Source organism: Lepidochelys kempii, chromosome 10 (genome assembly GCF_965140265.1).
Source record: "Lepidochelys kempii isolate rLepKem1 chromosome 10, rLepKem1.hap2, whole genome shotgun sequence".
In the NCBI taxonomy this organism is placed as follows: Eukaryota; Metazoa; Chordata; order Testudines; family Cheloniidae; genus Lepidochelys; species Lepidochelys kempii.
In genome coordinates, this window is record NC_133265.1 from 25,109 (window position 1) to 47,746 (window position 22,638).

At 40.8% G+C, this 22,638-nt stretch overlaps 1 protein-coding gene across 8 annotated transcripts in view; it reads right to left on the reverse strand.

The window, feature by feature from the left end:
- Positions 1-3,566: 3,566 nt before the first annotated feature.
- The window catches only part of UNKL (unk like zinc finger), a 163,167-nt gene continuing 144,095 nt past the window's right edge, over positions 3,567-22,638 (reverse strand). For 3 of the 8 annotated variants that reach the window (XM_073361550.1, XM_073361549.1, XM_073361551.1), the window contains 5 exons: positions 19,184-19,414; positions 17,995-18,188; positions 16,782-17,036; positions 13,043-13,190; positions 3,567-6,698 (listed from right to left, as the gene is read on the reverse strand). In XM_073361550.1, coding sequence (XP_073217651.1) covers positions 6,379-6,698; positions 13,043-13,190; positions 16,782-17,036; positions 17,995-18,188; positions 19,184-19,414 — 1,148 coding nt within the window. In that variant the 3' untranslated portion in view covers positions 3,567-6,378. The remainder of the gene's footprint in view (positions 6,699-13,042; positions 13,191-16,781; positions 17,037-17,994; positions 18,189-19,183; positions 19,415-22,638) is intronic. The other 5 variants (XM_073361544.1, XM_073361545.1, XM_073361547.1 and 2 more) reach the window with 5 other exon arrangements.

The window sequence follows — 22,638 nt, forward strand, 5'->3', positions numbered from 1 at the left end:
ACCCAACTGTGGAAGTGAAGAAACAGATTGATAGAGCCAGAAGAGTTCCCAGAAATCACCTTCTACAGGACAGGCCCAACAAAGAAAATAACAGAACGCCACTAGCCGTCACCTTCAGCCCCCAACTAAAACCCCTCCAACGCATTATTAAGGATCTACAACCTATCCTGAAGGATGACCCAACACTCTCACAAATCTTGGGAGACAGGACAGTCCTTGCCTACAGACAGCCCCCCAACCTGAAGCAAATACTCACCAGCAACCACATACCACATAGCAGAACCACTAACCCAGGAACCTATCCTTGCAACAAAGCCCTTTGCCAACTGTGCCCACATATCTATTCAGGGGACACCATCACAGGGCCTAATAACATCAGCCACACTATCAGACGCTCCTTCACCTGCACATCCACCAATGTGATATATGCCATCATGTGCCAGCAATGCCCCTCTGCCATGTACATTGGGCAAACTGGACAGTCTCTACGTAAAAGAATAAATGGACACAAATCAGATGTCAAGAATTATAACATTCATAAACCAGTCGGAGAACACTTCAATCTCTCTGGTCACGCGATTACAGACATGAAAGTTGCGATATTACAACAAAAAAACTTCAAAACCAGACTCCAGCAAGAGACTGTTGAATTGGAATTCATTTGCAAATTGGATACAATTAACTTAGGCTTGAATAGAGACTGGGAGTGGCTAAGTCATTATGCAAGGTAACCTATTTCCCCTTGTTTTTTCCTACCCCCCCCCCCAACGTTCTTGTTAAACCCTGGATTTGTGCTGGAAATGGCCTACCTTGATTATCATACACATTGTAAGGAGCGTGATCACTTTAGATAAGCTATTACCAGCAGGAGAGTGGGGTGGGGGGAGAGAAAACCTTTTGTAGTGGTAAACACCCATTTTTTCATGCTTTGTGTGTATAAAAAGATCTTCTATACTTTCCACAGTATGCATCCGATGAAGTGAGCTTATGCTCAAATAAATTGGTTAGTCTCTAAGGTGCCACAAGTACTCCTTTTCTTTTTGTTAAATTAGCTAGTACATTGCTCAGTCATTCCCTCTGCTCTCCAGCAGGTGATGTCGGAGAGCTCAGAGCTCGCTCACTTACTGTCTCGCATCAGCTTCAGCCCAGGGTTTACAAATGCATAAACCATGTGGGATTCTAGCAGAAGAGTATCACTTATTCACTGGGGTTAGCAGTTGAGGAATGTGGTGCTGCTTTGAGGGGACGTATTATTGCAAAGATACAATTAGAATTTCTGTTAGACAATTTTAAGGGCAATTTATTTTTGGTAAAAACCTTATTTAGTGAAAGAAAGGCTGTAGTGACAGCATGGTTACTGGGGCTACAAAACACTTTCCCTCCTGGGTGAAACAAAAAGTTAGAATTAGAAAATTACATAGTTTGTTCCAATGTTGGTACGGGTGTAATTTTATTTATGTGCAGGTTTGTTTAAGCCTCAGTGTTTTGGTTTATTGGTTTGGTTTGTTTTTTTTTTGAGTTGAAGTGGAGCTTTTAATTGAAGTTTGCTGGATTGGAATGTCTGACATGCAATACCGCTTTTGATATAGTTCTGCATATTTTTATACAGATTTGGCCAGTATTCAACTCTTCAATTTCTTTCTAGGTGGTTTTAATAGCAGGGCTTATATATTTTATGTTATTTTATTATCCTGCTGTAGCACACTTTTTTGATAATTTATGGCATTTGTTAATTTTTGTTTTTAAAAACAAAATAGTTTTTCTTTATGTTTGGGTTTTAAATTAAGCATTGTTTGCAGTTTCAAATTTTGATTTAGATTTTTGGTTTCTGATGGGATATTTAAGAAGATTTAGGATTTACTACTAAAATTTGTACAGATTTAGATTATTTAGATGGCCTTGGAGTAAATCCTGTTTACTATTTTATTTTAATAAAGGTTTTATTCCTGTAAACCCTGGCCAGGGCGGGAGAGGAGATGAGCCAGGCCTTTAACTAAGGAGCAGAAGCATGGGCCCCATGAGGGGTGGGGCCAGGTGATGGGGGGGGCACGCTGCCCCAATTTTTATTCTCTAGCCCACCTCATTCCCCCACCCACAAATGGCAAGAGGCTGATGACACACTGGCTGGCCACTCTGCATTACCCCGACTGGCCACTGGGTGTGCCTGCTGCTGCAAGTGAAACACAATTTTGTATTACCTTATCTGGCCACCAGGTGCCACTGCTGCTCCAAAGCAGACACACTCTCTGCGTTACCCTGACTGGTCACAGAGTGTCACTGCTGCTCCAAGGCAACCACCTTCTGTGCATTACCCCGACTGGCCACCTGGTGTCACTGCTGCTCCATGGAAACACCACATTCTGTGCAGTACCGTGAGTGGCCGCCAGGTGTCACTGGACCTCCACGGGAGAGAGACACTGTTTATTAGCCTAGCTGGGCTCGCTCCAGCGGCCCAGCTCTGACGACAGTTCCGCCACCAGCAGCGTCGCAGAAGTCCTCGCTCAACAGTGCGCGCTGCCCAGGGCAGGGAGGGGGTACAAGATGCCTCACAGGAACCCAAACAAACCCACTCTGTCCTGGGCCTGCCACCCGTGGTTGATGCTCCCCGAGGGCTCTGCGAGAGCCGGGTTCCCCCACCTGGGCGGCTCTGGGGGGCTACAAGCAGTCACAGGGTGGCTGGAAGTTGAGGGGCAGCCCCAGCCCTGGGGCCCAGAGCAGCAGCAGGAGATGCGGGAGCACCACATGGCACCAGCCAGCACCTCAGTCACCCCCCACTGCCCAGTTCCAGCCCCCAACCTGGCCAGGAGGAGGGCAGTGTGGGGTTTGGGGAAGCAGGCATAGCTAGCACTGAGGCACAGGGAGCAGAGCCATAGAGCAGAGTATGAAGGCATCCGATGAAGGGAGCTGTAGCTCACGAAAGCTCATGCTCAAATAAATGGGTTAGTCTCTAAGGTGCCACAAGGCCTCCTGTTCTTTTTATAGAGCAGGGTGGGGCCTTGTGGCAAGGGGGAGGTGCAGACCCCACCCCAATTTTCTGTCTAGCCTGTCTCAGCCCCCCAACTGGGAAGATGATGGTGCTGCCCATGGAGAGGGAAATTGGGGGTTAGGGTTAGGATTACAGGGACAAGGTCTAGGGGTTCAATTAGGATGAGGGTAAGGGGCAGTTAGGTTTAAGGTGTGGATTAGGTTTGGAAAGGTGTCAAGGTTCCTCCCCCACTCTGAACGCTAGGGTACAGATGTGGGGACCTGCATGAAAACCTCCTAAGCTTACTTTCACCAGCTTAGGTTAAAACTTCCCCAAGGTACAAATTAATTTTATCCTTTGACCCTGGATCTCCAGTGCCACCACCAAACTCTAACTGGGTTTACTGGGAAACATAGTTTGGACACGTCTTTCCCCCCAAAATCCTCCCAACCCTTGCACCCCACTTCCTGGAAAAGGTTTGGTAAAAATCCTCACCAATTTGCATAGGTGACCACAGACCCAAACCCTTCGATCTGAGAACAATGAAAAAGCATTCAGTTTTCTTACAAGAAGACTTTTAATAGAAGTAAAGAAATCCCCCCTGTAAAATCAGGATGGTAGATACCTTACAGGGTAATTAGATTCAAAACATAGAGAATCCCTCTAGGCAAAACCTTAAGTTACAAAAAAGACACACAGACAGGAATAGTAGAATGTAGAAGCCCTCTACACCAACATTCCACACAAAGATGGACTACAAGCCATCAAGAACACTATCCCCGATAATGTCACGGCTAACCTGGTGGCTGAACTATTTTTACCCTTCCCTTTATATTTATGACAAAAGGGTTAGGGGTTGAGAGGAAGAGTTGGATTAGGGAGCGGGGAGGGGTTAGGGTTCCGGGAGGCAGAGTTGAAGGTTAGAGGATTGCGTTAAAAGTGAGGGTTAGAATTAGCTTTAGGGATTAGGTTGGGTAAGAGTTTGGGTTCAAAGGCGGGTTAGAGTTAAGGGATTAGGGTTATGGTCAGGGCGGGGGTTATGATTGGGGTCAGGTGATGGTCGGGGATCAGGGTTGGTTGAAGGGTTAGGGTGTGGGGGTCAGGGTTGGGTTGGCTAGGGTGAAGGGAGGCATCAGGATTTAGGGTTGGGTTGGGGTGTGGGATAAGTATGGGTCAAATACTGGGGGAGGAGTTGGGTTAGAGTATTGAGGTAGGGGAACAGGAGTTAGGGTTTAGGATTAGGGTTAGCAAGTGAGGGCTCAGGGTTTCTTTTTACTGTTCTAATTGCTTGAATTGACCATTATGTATCATAATTTCCTGTAAATGTAGTTTAACTCCTTTTACTGACTTTTCAAAAACATTAGTTTCATTGCTCTTATAACACCTATGTTTTTATTGTGACGCAGTGAATTACAGGTTTTAATTCTCAAGCTTTTGTGGGTTTTTTAAATAGTCAGGCTATTATTTGTGATCATATCACTTCAGTGCTGCCGGATTTCCTTGGTTGCCTCAGCCCTGGTCCAGGCAATTTGTGACAGTTGGTGTCTGCCTTGTCACCGTTTCCTACCCCATGAAATCTCTATATTAAATATGGACCTCAAGAAAATATGTTTTCTAACTTAGAAAAATGTATTCAAGTAGAAAACTCATTTCATGAGTGTCCCAGTTTCACATAGAGATTTCTCAGAAGTAGCACATTGTGATAAGGCATACCCCATCTGTCACAAATCGCTACCCCTTGACCCAGGGCTAGCAAATTACAGGAGGACAGCAAAAACTTGGTGTCAGTAACTGCAACTGGTAGGAAATTGGGATAGGGAGCAGTTTGTAATAGTACATCCTTACACTACAGGGGAGATGCTGGGATGTTTCCCCCCACCAGACATCAGGCTCCCCACATTAGGGACAGTGGCTGCCAGGCCAGCTGGGTCCTGGGCTGGGGCTCCAGCAGGGGGCTGCTCTTGGTTTCTGTGGGGAGCAGGCTACTCTGGGAGCAGGAGAGGGTGAAATCTGGGGCAGGCATTGGAGCAGGTTGTTCAGCAGCACAGGAGCCATGTGCTTGTCTGTCCCTGAGCAGCTGAGGAGCACAGTGTGCAGCTGGTCCATGCACCTGATGTAGCCAGTGCTGTAGTGCTGCTCTGTGGCCAGGCTCTGCTTGGTGCTGGCTGCGAGAGATGGATCAGCGTCAGAAACAGCACAGCAAATGGGGGGCCAGGAGCTGCTGTGGCAATCAGCCACAAGGCAAACCCACAAACCTGTCAGTCTACAACATTACCATCAGTCCTCCATATGCCACACACCTCTCCGTCCCTCCTCCGTATGCCAGAGATGCTCATCTATCCATCTCCATACACATCTCTGTTTCTCTTTGATTTTCCATGTAGCACCCAACACAATGAGACCCGGAACCTGAGTGAGGGTTTTGGGTGCAGCAGTACTGGAGCTGTAGGATGACAGTGCGTCTCTGGGCATTTCTAGTCTCAGCCCCTTTTCTCTTGAGCCCAAAGCCATGGCTCTGACTTCATACCTCTTGGGCCCAGACCTCATAGCCCCGAAGACACCTGACTAGCTGCTTGTGCTCTGTGCTCCCATTACATCAACAAGAATCTCCTCAAAGTCCCCATGAAGATGGGGGAGGAGCAACACCTTGAGCTTGGCAGGCAGCATGAATGCTGCTCAGTATGGCATGGACAATCCCTGGGGCAGACAGATCCTATGTGACCCATAGGAGACCACGAGGAGCAAGAGAGTGCATCCCACTGAGACCCTCCTTCTGGGTGGCATTGGGGCAGACAGACCCTTCCCCCAGATGGATCCTCACCAGTCCATGGGAGACTACAGGGTGCCAGGGAGTTGTTACCCAGGGCGTTGCTCTGTTGCAGGCTCTCCATGTGCTACACCGTGATCTCCAGCATGTAAGCTTTCTCCAGCTTGGATTGCTGCCTGGAGTGGAGGGAGGCACCATTAATGGGTGATGGGAGGTACAAGGATTTGGGGACTCAAGGTGTTGGGCTATCCCAGGTGGGACAGTGCCATGTGTGTGTCCGTCCACCCCCTCTTCCCCCCATTTGAGCAGTGACCCCTGGTGGCTATTTCACACTTTCATACTATTTTACACTGAGGAGCAGGTTGTGAACCATGTGTATGCACTGGACGTAGCACTGTGGGCCAGGCTCTGCTGGGTGCTGGCTACAAGAGACAGGTGCAGAGTCAGGGATCATGCAGCAAATGGGGGCCCGGAGGCGATGAGGGAAGCAGCCATGAGCTGAACCCACCAACGTATCAGCCTGTGACATCACCATCTTTCCTTCAGCCATTCATGTGCTGTATGCCACATCCCTCCATCCATCCGCATGCCTTACACACTCACCTTCCATATGCATCCCTCTCTCTGATTATCCATGCAGTGCCCATCACAGTGAGACCTGGACCCTGAGTGAGGCTTTTGGGTGCTGTAGTAAAGGAGCTGGGAAGGTGATAGTGCAGGTCCAGGCAGCTCTAGTCCCAGCCCCACTTCCGCTGAGCCCAAAGCCATGACTAGGAGGCAGCATGCCCCATAGCATGACAAGTGACATGGATCCTCCCCTAGGTTCCATGGGGCCACATGGATCCTCCATGAGCAGATGGATCCTGCCTGAAGCATGGGAGACCGTGGGATCATTACCCAGCAGGTGGCTCAGTTGAAGGCTCTCCACATGATCTCCAGCATGTTGGCTTTCTCCTCCTTGGATTGCTGCAAGGAGGGGGTGAGGGGGGAAAGACACCATTAATGAGTGATGGGCTCTAGAGTGATTTGGGAGCTTGGAGGAAGGATTCAGACACCTACATCTGGGTGTAGATTCTTGGGGGATTAGAGGATAGGCACACCCCTACTGGGTCAAACTAATAGTCCAGCTAGTCCAGTATCATTGTATATGACAATGGCCAGTGCCAGATGCTGCTGGCAGTTGAAGGTTTAGGGACACCCCAAAGCTTGAGGTTGGGTCCCTGACCACCTTGGCTAAGAGCAATTGATGGACCTATCCTCCCTGCAGTTAACACATGAATTAGCTATGTACTTTCTTATGTTTGTTTTAAACTTCCAGTCTATTACACTTCCTTATTCATTATCTCCACCCCATGGCAGATTTTGTAGACCTCTATCATATCCCTCCCTATCTTTTCTAAACTGAACAGCCTCACTCTTTTTAACCTCTCCTCCTATGAAAGTATCTCTTTTGTGAGATGGGGTGACCAGAACTGCATACCATATTCAAGGTGTGGGTGTACCAGGGATTTGCAGAGGGACATTATGGTATGTTGTCTTACTTATCCCTTTCCTAACAGTTCCTAACATTGCTAGCTTGTTAGGTGCAGAGAAGGGAAGAAACAGCAATGCTTAGGGGTACGGAACAGCTTCCATTGGAGGAGAAATTAAATCCTGTTTAGAAAAGACACAATGGGGGGGGGGGCGGATATGACAGATGTCTATAAAATCAGGCATGGTGTGGAGAAAGTGATTAAGAAAGTGTTCTTTGCGTGACTCCTAGTTCTTGTATTTTGTGAAGAAGTAATGACATTAATTGTCAGGAAGTTTTAAAGAAACGTAAGAAAGTACATCTTAGAATCATAGGGTTATAAGGGACCACAAGGTTCCAAGATGCAGGATTTGTTGTGTCTGAACCATCCAAGAAAGATGCTATCCAGCCTCCTTTGGAAAACCTCCAGTGAAGGCGCTTCCATGACCTCCCAAGAGCCGAGGCGTCTGCTCCCCGCCCGACTGTTCTTACAGTGAGGGAGTTTTTCCTAAAATTTAATCTAAATCTGCTTTGCTGTAGTTTGAAACTGCTCTGCTCCCAGCTGCACTGCTGTTTACAGGATCGGGACCAAACTCTTTATGCAGCTGAGTAACATATGTGTCCCTTTGAGTATTTACAGGCCAAAGACCATCCCCAGCAACTGGCCAATACATAGAGTTAAGTTAAAGCCAAATATCTATGAAGGTAACATTTCCTACCAGTGACCAGGCTGCTGCAATGGTAATAGGACAGAAGGAAGAGCCTGGGCTGACATTCTGGGAGTCTTTGCAAAATTAAAATTACCTTAAAAAATACCACTGAAAAATCATGGAGTCGATGTGGGGCTGCCACATGCAGCACATAGGGTGCTGCCTGCCAAACACACCGGGGAGGGAGATTACAACTCCAGGGATGCACAGGGCTCAATATATGCTTATTAAGTATTGTCAGCTATCACAGGGTTTTGGCACCTATAGAACCCCAGGGGGTGGGGGACCAGGTATGAGGAACCTGGTATGAGGGGGAAACAGAGGTGCACACATCCCCTGGCATGGGGGAATGGGGCACACAGCCAATGGAACAAAGGGAAATGGGAAGGGGGTGCTCACAGAGCCATTGGTATGGGGGGATGGAGGGAATGGGTGCACACAGACACTGGAAAGGAAGAGATTGTGAGGAATTGCACGGAGTCCCTCGAAAAGGGGGATAAGAGAGTGGCACCCATGGAGCTTGTTGGGGGTGGGGTTAGGAATGGAGAAATGAAAATAAGCCCTGGTGTGTGCAATACGCTCAGCCTACACAGGCTACAAAAGTGTGTAACTTCTTAACTTAAGTCAGAAAGAATTATCAAAATTTAAGCAGGAAGATTACAGGGAATGTAACAGAACTATGAAGAACTCTTTCATGGTGCCAGAGGCCACTGGCTGATGGGAGATAGCATCTGGGAATGTTATGTTTCACAGTAAGTGACAGTGGAAAATTTAGAGACACAAGGTGGGTGAGCTCTCTCACCAAAAAGAAGCTGGTCCAATAAAAGATATTACCTCACCCATCTTATCTCTTTAATATCCTGGAATTGAAATTACTACAACTACACTGCATATAACAGTGGAAAATTTGAAACATAGTATCTCCACTAATCTCCACTATGTAAGTCAGTTATTTTGATAATATTAAGTACTGGGTTTCCTTTGGAGACAAGCAAGTCCAGTCACAATGCTAGAAATGCCACAACCTGATTCCAGAAGATGATGATTTCACAATACAGAATCCCTGGAAATATTGATCTAAAAAGGAAGTCAGTAAGTAAAATCTTTCCAATATGATGTTTAGAAATGCAAACCCACAGTTACCATATGTATACATCTTTTACAATAAAATGAAAGACCTCAAACCTCAATTGTCTACAAACACAGTAAGCTAAGCAATAAAGATCAAAAATTTTAATTTCATATCGATAATAAAAATAAGTCCATGAATTCTGTAAACCATTGCATAAATGCTATAGTGTAAAAAAGTTTTAACAAGTGTTAACAATTCACTACAAGTAAATGATTATGCATTATAAATACCTTCTCAGTTAAGAACATTTCCATTCACAATACCATTTCTGTCTATGCACTCAGAACATTAAAAGGTTCCATAAATTAATACAAGTAAAAATTCCACATCCATTTAAGGTATTTTGCTGACCACAGTTACACAAATATATTGTGACAGTAATAATATTACTATTAATATTTAACACTAGGATATTCTGAATAGCAATACATAACAAAACAGATGTTTTTAATAATCTGCTATTCAAAAAAGACGAAATAACAAAACCATAAGATGCAGCTTGGGATCTATCTGAATTTAGCAAACTTTCTGTTAAATTACAGTTCTTGATTTTAAAACCCTGAGAAACTGTAATTTTCATCTACTATACCCCAGGGCATAATAACAAGTTAATTGCATTCACATAAAAGTATTAATACTTTTACATAAATTTACATGATAACTTGGTCAAACTGCCTTCAAACACTAGAATGAAACTAACAAATGAGTGTATTTTACCTTTATATAATTTGCTCATCTAACAAATGACAATATTATATTCTTGCTCAAATATATTTTTAGTGCATCTACATAGCATTTGTATCACCAGGACAAAAATTCACAAATGTAAATACTTCCCTTGTAACATTTTTTCATTGAAGTACAACTGCTAATTTATGCTGCCTATATTGCATTATCCTGGATTTAAAAGTATCACTGTAAAAATGTTTCCAATAATTCTTAATTTTTAAGTAACTGAGTTAATCTGTAAAAAGAAAAGTTAATGAGACCTTGCTTATAATTCCTCAGGGAATGGGCTTATTGGAAAATAATTATAGCATTTTTTATGTGAATGCTACATGTGGTTCGTGTAACTACCTAACAATATTTCCACAAGGTAACAAGCAACAAGCTGTTCACTCTGGGAATTTCACTCATAGGTAACATTTCTTTGGTCTATCTTTTCCTTCAAGACTCAAATTTAGATCTGTCCAAAAGCCAACTCAGCTGCTCCCAGGATATATTTACATTTTTTTCCCCCACTTGTAAACAACAATACACAGCTATGTAATCATTCTCAACATTAATTATGTAACATACAAATGCTAAAAAACTGAAAAAGTTTACCCAATAATTAGTTGATTTCATCTAAAAAGACAGTATGTGCAAACTGTGCACGTTAATGTGACAATTTACTTTGTCCTTGCTGTTAAAACTCATTTGTAAATTGAAAAGCATCAGCTAGAGATTTTAAAAACCTCCTATTACAAAAAGAAAAGACCAAAGAAAAGGTCCTAGGATGATACACAAATGCACAGTAATGTATATAAAGAACTATAAACTGTGACAAAAGTAGCACAAAAATATTTCAAAATTTCTTAAGTAATGAACTGAACATTGACACATATGGCCACATTTCAATCTAATTTGGATTTATTTCACTAAAATCTGCTAAGAATATTAGTTAACTATGTTAGCAAAGAAGAGCTAGAGAAGTTAGTCCAATGTTCAAAAGTTAATTAATGTTCAAAAAAAATCTTTGGCAAAGACTCCACAAGTGTAGAAGTCCATTAATACTCACAGCAAAGCTTAGTGATTCAAGTACCACTTAAAAAAAAATCTAAACTGGTTCTACTTCTATGATAATAGAAAATCATCTTTCAGGAGAGAGAAATATATTGCTGAAAATGAAATTATAGTAATAAAGTATTTCAATAAACAATGTTGAGAGAAAATGTTAAAAAATTACGTGAAAAATGCATCAGGCCATATTATGAAATTCAACCTTAAAACCTGTTTAAAAATGTTCGATAATTATCTTCAGACTATTGTGTTTGTAAATTACTTTTTAAGAGCTCCAGATCCAAATGTAAATCCATCATGGGTTTTATCTTCCCTCCTTCATTCTCAAAAGTTCATGTTCTCACAGTTTGATAGAACAAGGTAGTGATGATTCTGTAGATTTTACTACTACAATAAATGTAATCTTACGTGCTTTTTTCTGCTAACTCAAGGCCTAGTCCAAAGTGCGCATAAATCAATGAAAGCACATTGACTTTAGGGGGTTTTGGATTGGGCTCTGAATTATTTAACACTGATACAAATCTCAAAGATATTTTTCAAGATCAGAAATACAATTTAGCATGTATCTTGTTTCTATTGCAATGCATCTGAACAAACTTCAGAAATAATTAAACTCTTTGCTGGTCATATCAATGCACTTCTTGTTCATTAATGTATTAATTAATAGGAATATTCACATTATGTAACACAGTTGTAGGTCATTTGAACATAAGCTGTACTTGTGTCATACTTGTATTTAACAGGAAAGAAAAGTAACACCACAGGTAACTCTTCCCTACAAGAATAGTTAACTTTAAGGAAAGTAACAAGATACAGTGTTAAGATACAATAATTAACTTCTCCTAAATTGCATACTCCTAATCATCAGCATTAAATATGGACAACTTTTTTTAAAAAAAATCATTACAATAAAGCACCACTGCCTGATAAAATATTTAAATAATTTTAGAGCTAAACCCAAAGGTGTATTGTATTTATTTACGTAAAAACAAAACCTAGTATCTTTTGCCCATTGCAAGGTATTATTTTGAAATTCTATTAAATTTTAATTATCATCCAATTGTCCTGTACAGAATTAGGTGGTATAAATTGTTTGCAAACGGTTTCCTTCACATATTTTGCAATTTTACTGGGTGCAAGGCACAGGCACTTGGTAAAAGTGGCTATGGATTATATCAATTCATGATAGGTAATCACACAGATTAGGAGTTATACAAATGTGTTCATTAAGACTACAAAAATCCAACTTGGGGCAATATGAAAATGCACAGTTTAAGAAAACTGGTTTGTTTCACAAAATAAAAAAAAAGTATTTGAATATTTACGCATATGTGTCTCTTTCAATGTCACTCTCTGCTAGTATACTTATAAATACTATTAGTCTGCAGTTGACTTAAACTGTAAAAATTGTAGGCAAGTTCTCATTTATATGTACTTGTTCATTTAGTAACTACTAAAGCCAAAAATGAAATTTAACTATACTATACTATCATAATATGATTTAACAGTAAAACTGATATAAATATTTTAAGTTCACAGTACACACACAAAGCTTCATACCGCATATTAAAAAAATAAACATTAAAACCTAGAAAGCAGGTTAAAGCAATTTATAACAATCTCTAACAAAAAACAGTTAGCAAAGTGCTTTTACAGGAATCAAATTTCTTCAAATAACCAAGTAAACAGTAGTGTTAGACTGATTAAAAAATACTGGCAAAGGATTACAGCACACTAAACATGGTGAGGGGTAAGGTCCTCCCATCAACAAGTATTGTATTTACATGAGTGTCTTACATTAATGCTAATGGGAGGCATGGGCATAAATCCCCCATTCACGCATTGTGAGTACACACCTGTAAGAAGTGATTATGCTGTAAGTGAACCTGAGTAGCTTGTGCACCAGGAATGTAAGTGGAAAACTGAAAAGGGCAGGTGGGGAAAGAAATAACCACGGAACTTTAGAACTTCATTAACAGAATTCAATACGTAAAGGCAGCCAAACCACATTTCCTATAGTAAAAACAACTAAAATATCTTATAAGGTCAAAATGGAGATCAGTCTAGCACTAGTAAATGGATTAATTACTACAGATATAATTCTTATATAAAATACCAGAACATAAAATATATTTAGTTCATTAACATGATTATAAGTACCATGACTTTTCATTACCATTTCTTTTTTTCATCTTGCAGCAAGGACATTCCTGTTTAGCTGCACAGTGTTCACAAAGTACATAATGTTGACATGGCTTCAGGATTACACTCCGGTCATGTTCTTGGCATACAACACACTTCTTTGAATGAAGTTGGAAAATTACCTGTAAAAAGAAAATTGCTCTCAATAAAAATTCCAATGTGTAATGTCTCACAGTGGTTGCTGTATTCCTATTATTTGATGATAAATTCTTACTTCAATAACACTTAAGAATCTTCTGTTGGTACAGTTAATAGCTAGTTCAAGCACCAGAACAGGGTAAACAGAACTGAGAATAGTCTATAAAGCAATAATGTGTTCAGCAAGGACACAAGTGCAAAACAAGCTGTGACTCAAATTTTTCCCTGCACAATCAAAACCTGGATGAGTACCACCACCCAAAATTCAGGCCAGGTCTACACTACAGACTTATATCGGTATTACTACGTCGCTCAGGGGTGCAAAAAATCCACAGCCCTGAGCAACATAGTTATACTGACTTAACCACCCCAAGTTCCTACTGGGGACTTGAATTAATTACGCTGACAGGAGAAGCTCTCCCATTGGCATAGGAGCATCTTCATTAAAGTGCTAGAGTGGCACAGCTGCACCACTGTATTGCTGTACATGAAGACAAGCTCTAAAACTGAGAAGACTGAGACGCTTTTGAGACGCTGGTCTGCCACTATGAAAATCGACCATTCAATCTGACATATTTCCTCACAATGCATGTAATTTGCATCAGTCAGAGTGGAGACCTCCCAGATATACAACACTCAGTAAAAATCTGCTGATCAAGACTTTGGGGAAGCCATTATGTTGGCAAATAAATGTGTTTGCCACAGAAGGATAAAAAAATAAATCTTTGACCCAGTTGTTCTATGTAACTCCAACTGTCTTCCCTCTTACTTTCCCAGTTGTAGATCATCATCCAAAGAAGGTGAGCTGTGAGGCTGAACTTGGTGAAGAGTGTGCTTATAAGCCACTGTGTTTATAATCTTCTGTTCTCAATTATCAATTTCTGCTAACTCACAGAGAGTAGTCTATAAGAATATCTTCCTCAAAGTCCTCTGGAAACTCTGGTTCCATTAACATCTGATACAAGACCATCAAAACAAGTTCCCATCAAAACAAGTAAACAAAACCCTTCTTATCCCCTTTTTACTAGCACTAGCTTGTTTTGCTGATCTTGTCTTCTCCTTGCTAGTCTTTATTTACGGTTGATATTCTTGTTTGGTTAAGAACATAAGAATGGCCATACTGATCAGACCAAAGGCCCATCTATCCTGTCTCTGATAGTGGCAAGTACCAGCTGTTTCAGAGGTAATGAAAAGAGGAGGGCAATTTTGAGTGATCCATCTCCTGTCATCCAGACTCAACCTCTGGCAATTGGAGGTTTAGGGACATTTGGAGCATGGGGTTGCATTACTGTCCATGTTGGCTAACAGCCATTTATGGACCCATCCTCAATAAATTTTTTGAATCCAGTTATGCTTTTGGTCTTCGCAACATCACATGGAACGAGTTCTACAGGTTGACAGTGAATTATGTTTGTTTTAAGCCTACTGCCTATTAATTTCATCAGGTGATCCCTAATTCTTGTGTTACATGAAAGGGTAAACAAACACTTCCTTATTCACTTTCTCAACACCATTTGTGATTTTATAGACCTCTATCATAGCCCCCCTCAGTCATTTCTTTTCTAAGATGAACAGGTCCAGTCTTTTAAATCCTTCCTCCTATGGAAGCTGTTTCATACCCATAACTGTTGTTGTTGCCCTTATCCGTACCTTTTTCCAGTTCTCATACATCCTTTTTGAGATGGGGCAACCGGCACGGCTGACCGTATTTCAGAATACCATGAATTTATATAATGGCATTATGATATTTTCTGTCTTATTATAAAGATTAAGATTCTGTCACACATATTTTTAGTAAAAGTCAGGGACAGGTCATGGACAATAAACAAAAATTCATAGAGGTCCACAACCTGTCTGTGACTTTTACTAAAGATGCACTGTGGGGGGAGGGACTAACAGTTGGAGTGCTGCGGGGGGGATGACCTCCAGCAGCTGCTCCAGCCTCATCGCTTCTCCTGTCCCAAGGGGGCTGACCCAACCCTGTTCACTCCTTCAGCTGTTGCTTTGGCTGCCACGGGGCTGAGAACTGCTCCAGCTCTGCCACTGCAAAAGAAGTCATGGAGATCCCAGAAAGTCATGGAATCCAGGTGACCTCTGTGACAGAATCATACCCTTACATATTATCTATCCCGTTCCTAACATTTTGCTGCACAATGAGCAGATGCTTTTAGAGAACTATCCATGATGACTCCATGATCTTTCTTGAGTGGTAATAGCTAATTTAGACCCCATCATTTTGTATGCATAGTTGTGATTATGTTTCCAATGTGCATTATTTTGCAATTATCAACATTGAATTTCACCTGCCATTTTGTTGCCCAGTTAGTCAGTTTAGTGAGATCCCTTTGCAATGGTTCACTGTGAGCTTTGGACTTAACTATTTTGAGTAATTTTGTATTGTCTGCAAATTTTTGTTTGCCAGATCATTTATGAATACATTGAACAGCACAGGTCCAAGTACCGACTGAATCACCCTTGTCGACCCCCTCAAAGAATTCTAATATATTGTAAAGGAAAATGATGCTTCACCAAAAGCTGTACTGACTCTTCCCCATGTCATGTTTATCTGTGTGTTTGTTCTTTACAATAGTTTCAACCAATTTGCTTGGTTACGTCTCCATATCCAGTACATTTTCTTTTAAGGTCAGATTTTTGAGCCGTCATTCATGAAGACAGTGGCTAATTCTTATTTACGTTCTTCAGAAATTTCAGTGTTAGAGAGTTCAAAGGGCATAAAAATATATATAACTTTTGTTCAGATTTTCTTTAAATGGAAGTCTGAAATTGTGCTATGGTTGCCATATCCTCTGTTCAGCTGAGGATTTCATCCAGAAACTTTAATAGTCTTCTTTAGTTACATGGTAGAAAATGAAAAATTGGTTACAGCAGTCTGAAAAAAAGGTTGCTATGTTCTGTTTTCTCAGACATGTAGAAGGTCACCCTTGACTTGCAGAAGAAAGACTGCATCTTTAAAATGTAATTGTCATCTGTGATTAGACTATGTTCATATTGCTAAATTACAGATTATATATAGGCCAACTTTAAAAAAATTAGCCTCTAATTTTGCACCCATAATCAATTATGAGATCATACCAAGAGAGGTCAGAAATGAACTAAACTAACCTCCGAGATAACAATACACAACTTGAAAGGAAAGCAATTTCTTGTTTTAAATTTATATTTACTTTACCATCGCTAGCAGCCCACCTAGTCTGCATGCAGAGATGTCAGTTTCTAAATAGGAGACTTTACTACACACTCTCCAAATATTTAAAGCTCTTTATTTACATAGCTGCTCTTTAGTGCATTGTAGTTAAAAGTATGTTTTAATGTGTTTTTTCTCACTGAAAGATATCTGAAGTTGCTTGCCACTCTTGTCACAGCTCAGCATCAAAATAAAAAAAAAAAATCATCAGTTGGATTTGGGAAATTCAAACTATTGCATATTTCAGACCAAAATGGTATGTAGATTTAACATTGTATCAGTTTGAAATGAAACTCTGAATCAGCATCTTATATAATACTGTTAAACTGCCTATTTTAACTAACAATATCCACAGTACAGACACACTTACCCCATCTACTGTTTCTAAATCTAAACGCAGCTGGTTTTGTAAAGAATGAAGCTTTGGTAATGGTATCTTTTTTATATCGCCATAGCTTTTCATATGGAGTACTGTAGTGGACAGACACATATCAAATTGTTCCTGCAGCTTTTTTAATTTATTTTCTAAGTCTTCTTTTTTCCGAAGAGCTAGTTTTTTGTCAGCATCTGCCACTTTAGCACGTTCCTTTGCCTCTTGGGCCTCTTTTTGCCATGCATCACATGCCTGGGACAAAAACATTTGCAGAAAGTTATAAAAATATTTTGTAAACTAAGAACACAGGCATAACTATAAAAGCCCTCAAGATACATGCAATACTTACCTTCAGCTACAATATGATCTTACTGTCCCCATCACTTTCCTTTACTCCCGCCACCCATTGTTTATCACTTCCCTTTGTTTTTTGTCTTAACTTAGATTTTAAGCAAGAATGCCATATCTGCTTGTCTGTAAGTCTCTATGCACATTTATGGAGCTGTATAAATAAAAATAGGAATTGTTCAGTTCATAATTTGATGGCAAAAGACAATAAAAACCTCAAAATATAGTAAAACTACTCTATTTATTATCTCTCAACAGCAGAAAAAGTTGGAACTGTTGTGTCCAGTGCAAATATGCCAGGAAACGGAAAAAAACAGAAAAAGCCCTTTACTACCCACCCCCAAAATGCACCAGTGGAGAAGCCAGGCAGATGTTGACCCTAGCATCCTGCGTGCTAGGGAGTTAGCTAAAATGTCCAGCTATGCCCCACAGCCCGAGCCATGCATTAGTTGTGTCCAATCTCACTCCATTTCTGTATGCTACGGACATCCTGAGTCAGGTATTGGAGGGCAGACATGCCACCAGTTGCTGAAACAGCAGCAGCAGAGGCAACTGTTGAACATGCTCCCTAAAGCCATTCTGTCTGTCTGTCTCTGTCTTTAAAAGCAGAATGATTTAAGGGAAGTAACAAGTTGGTTCTCTCTCTCTTGGCTGCTATTGATCAGTCTCCTTCATTCCTCCAGGACAATTTAGACATGAAAAGCCAGAATTCAGGATTAATAATTGGTAAAATGGAATAAAACCTCTAAATTGAAATTACAATTAAAGATGCCTTGGTAAAAATAAACACAATAAGAAGGTGATTTTATCAGAAGTTATTCAGGAAACAAACCTTAATTTAGTGTCACCATCATTACTGTACCTGCTTTACTTGTTGCCAAGAATCGTCCCATTGTTTTATTTTTCGATTGGCATCATCAAGTTCCTGTCTAACGTGAGCTAATTCACTTCCACTGGCGTTTGAGTTTGTTGAGGGCATAGTACCACTGTTCAATATTGGGGATGGACTAGGAGAGAAACTCCCAGTTATGAAGTCCCAAATGCTCCCTGTAACACCTGCCAAACATAGGACACACAAAAATAAACATGTTGCACACCTCTAATAAAATGTACCACATGCGGAACTAAACAATTAGATAAAAGCACTAAGCAGACAGTTATATTTTTTAGCTTCAAGATATGTAATAACAGTTCCACCTATGTCCAGAGATGCAGCATTAAGCAAAAGATTTTTTTGAAGTACTCGCAGCATTCCAGCAACCTCATTGTGTGTAGGTTTTTGTTTGTTTGCTTTCACACAAAGCACAGCCCTGAAATGGGAACAGGAAGACTAGGAATCTGTTTCTATTCCCAAAAGTAGTTGCTGCCCCAAAATCTCTTATTTTCAGCTTCAGCTCTCTCACATTCTCTGCTCTGGATTGTAATTCATGCTATTTTTTAATAGCTAGAACGTTCTCCAACTAAGGTGCCAAGTGCCCTCTCTTCTCTTTCAAATCCCTCTTTAAAACCCACCATTTCCAGGAATTCTTTGTTCCTTCCTCCATTGCCAATAACCTCTCCTTACTTTTCCTTCTCTGAACTTTGTCCTATGACTTATGTTTACTTTTCTGATCAGTCTTAGGCTGTGTCTAAACTACACAGCTTTTAGCGACCTGGCTGTGTCGCTACAGCCATGCTGCTAAAAGTTGCGCAGTGTAGCTGCTGTTTGTCGGTTTTCCTGCCGACAAAGTGCTGTTCACACTGGTGCTTTTCGCTGGCAAAACTTTTGTCTTTCAGGGTTGTTTCTTTTTTAAACACCTCTGAAAGACAAAAGTTTTTTCATTCAATTGCCAGTGTAGACATACCCTTAGATAGGAAGCTCTTTGAGGCACGAATCTCTTACTCTATTTGTAAAGAACAGGAGAAATTACTTATTTATAACAATAATTAACCTTTGACTTCCAGATGAGAGATCACAGGAAAGGTATACAGACTTCAGCTGAAAATCTGTTTGACTTGCCATGGACTCCCTTTCTATTATACACAAAGGATTAACCATTCACATGACTTACCTAAAGAATTATGAGAAGAGGCTGAAGTGCCTAACATACTATGTTCTGATTTCAAAGGCTGAGTCTGCTGTTGGTGAGGAGCCATAGTGGATGAAATAAAAGACTGAGACAACGACTGTGAAAGAGAACTGAGTGGAGAGGTTGAAAGGGAAGATGATGAATGTAAAGATGAGGAACGAGCAACAGAACCTGGAATATTGACAGGAGCTGAACTTCCCAGTAACCTTTGACCTAGATAAAGGGGGGAAAAAAAACATTTTTTGAGTTACAAAGCAACACAATTAAGATCTCTCTAACCCCTATCCTCACAGAAAAAGGTTAATCAGTTCTCTTACTTTTGTAAACAACCTGTATTATGTATAAGTGCAGACACTATGCATATTCAATCCCACGAGCCACTCAGCCCACCTCCCAAACATACACAAGAGGTTCCTATGATGAAAAAAATTTGGCCCTTTGTAGAATTATTTCAGTAAAAATCTGAATAAGACTGGAAGGCTAAATGCACCATATTTCCAGAATGCCCTCCAAACAAAGATCTCAAAGTACTTTACAAACATTATAAAATGCAGCCACACAATCCTCCATATGAGGTACATATGGGATTTGCAGGAATCACACTACTCACCACAAAGATGTAACCACCCCAAGCATGGAATACAGGGGATAGCAACACTTCACCACAGTAAATAAGGAAGAATACCAGTAATGGGAGTTCAGGTAGGTACAATGCATTTGGCCAAGTTAGAATTTGGTTAGAACATACGCAAGTAAAGCACTGAAATATCAGATGAGCATAGGGCAGAAATGCACTAACTTAAACAGCAAAATAACTGTTTTTTCTGGAGGATGATGGTGAAAGACAACCGCTGTCTTTCAGATGAGACATATCCCCTTACCACAGATGGCCATTAAAGATCTCACGCCATTTTTGCAACAGTTGGGATATTAAATTAGGTTTTCTAGACAAATTCCAACATAGGCAAATGCAATCTGTCTACATTACCTCAACCCATGCAGGTTTCATTAGTTACAATATCCTTCATTTTGGAGGTTGTATAGTATTACTTTTGATATGGGGAAGGGTACAGAATCACAGAATCTTAGGACTGGAAGGGACCTCAAGAGGTCATCTAGTCCAGTCCCCTGCACTCATGGAAGAACTAAGTATTAACTAGACCATTCCTGACAGGTGTTTACCTAACCTGCTCTTAAAAATCTCCAATGATAGAGATTCCACAACCTCCCTAGGCAATTTATTCTAGTGCTTAACCACCCTGACATTCAGGAAGTTTTTCCTAAAGTCCAACCTAAACCGCCCTTGCTGCAATTTAAGCCCATTGCTTCTTGTCCTATCATCATACGTTAAGGAGAACAATTTTTCTCTCTTTTCCTTGTAACAACATTTTATGTACTTGAAAACTTATCTTGTCCCATCTCAGTCTTCTCTTCTCCAGACTAAACAATATAGGTCTTACCATATAGGTCATGTTTTCTAGGACTTTAATAATTTTTGTTGCTCTTCTCTGGACTTTCTCCAATTTGTCCACATCTTTCCTAAAATGTGGTGCTCAGAACTGGACACAATACTCCAGTTGAGGCCTAATCAGCGCAGAGTAGAGCAGAAGAATTAATTCTCGTGCTTTGCTTATGACACTCCTGCTAATACATCCCAGAATGATGTTTGCTTGCTTTTTTCCCCCCAATAGCTTTACACTGTTCACTCCTATTTAGCTTGTGATCCACTACGACCCCCAGGTCCCTTTCTGCAGCACTCCATCCTAGGCAGTCATTTCCCATTTTGTATATGTACAACTGATTGTTCCTTTCTAAGTGGAGAACTTCGCATTTGTCCTTATGATATGGGGAAGCAGATCAAATCCCTGTTAACAAAGTTATAGCATTAGCATAATTCACGGCTTTACTTTACTATGACTTTACTATGGTCAGCAGCAGAGATAAATTCTAAGCTGCACACTTAAACCGTCAGACATATTTTCTGGTTTCCAAGAGGACACACCACTAACCCCAGTAGAGAAAAGTAACAGCTAACACATCACACTGTGTGCTTACAGAGACAAAGGAGTAGCCTGCTGTTGTATCCCTTTACTGAAAACTAGGGAGACAATCACTCAAGCAGAAGAGCATAACTTGTCCAAACTTAGAAGAAAGTCACTCTACCAGTACTGCTTGTTGCTCTCATGACAGGAATTATAATCCATAAAACCAGATTACTGTATACAAAGAATGTAAAATCTGGAATTCAAACATAAAGTTGTTGCCAGAGCTAACTTAAAGGTGATACTAGTTATTTTGGTAATCAAGCTGTGGCAGATCGCAAGATGTCATAAATCCACACAGTAATTCCATTATATCATGTGCTGCTTTTCTGTCCTTCCACTCTCGCCTCAGTTTTATTCCCCTCTTCCCTAAAATACACCCTCCCATGTAGTTCCCTCCCCTCGCTAAATCTTAGAAATAGGCCCCTTCAAATAAGTATTAACAAGATAGATAATAGAAAATATTGTCAATATCGCTTAAAAATTAATGGAATTAACTGCGCTCTACCATTTTGATTTTATTGCATTTCATCATCCACACTTTCCTTGCACATTGATTATTATTGATTATTGCACTGACATTATTATGTCAGGCTTGACAAAGCCCTGGCTGGGATGATTTAACTGGGAATTGGTCCTGCTTCGAGCAGGGGGTTGGACTAGATGACCTTCTGGGGTCCCTTCCAACCCTGATATTCTATGATTCTATTTAAATTATATTTATTCTTCTTACTGTGTGCAAAGCACCTAGCACCCTTCTGTCTCTCTGCAAATTATAATAATGTTCGTGGTTCTGAAGCCTTTTCTTTCTGTGTATGTGACATTCATTACCTTGGGGGCGTATTCTGGAACCTTCATACTCCTCATTTTTATATAATCGTGATCTTACATATAAGGCATGTCTTGTAAGGTATCAGGGGAAAGGGAATGATCTGCTGAAAGTCATTTCTCTACCCATGTGTATATCATTAATGCCTATGAAGTTATGAGAATTATGTTGTATGGTGGTCATTAAAACATGGTGTAAGTTGGGGGATCAGCTAGACATTAGCTCCCCAGAGGCAACAGCAAAGAAAGTAGCCAACACCTGGATGGTGTATCAATCAACCCATCAACAACCACTGTCCGGCAAGGGAGCTATGATGCAATGACTCAACTGCATAAGGCCACACCAGGCAAATTGCTCAGCCTTGCCTAGAGACTCAGCAAGGCCCACCCAGACATGCCTGGACTTGTTTTTTCCAAGCACATGGACTGAGGGTATAAAACAGAGTGGACACATACTGGTCCTTTTCTCCTTCCCACACCTACATTGCAAGCAACTAAGACACTGAGAAGAAGCCAAGACTCTAACAGAGGAGATTGTTCCTTAAACCTGGGCCAAACCTGTATATT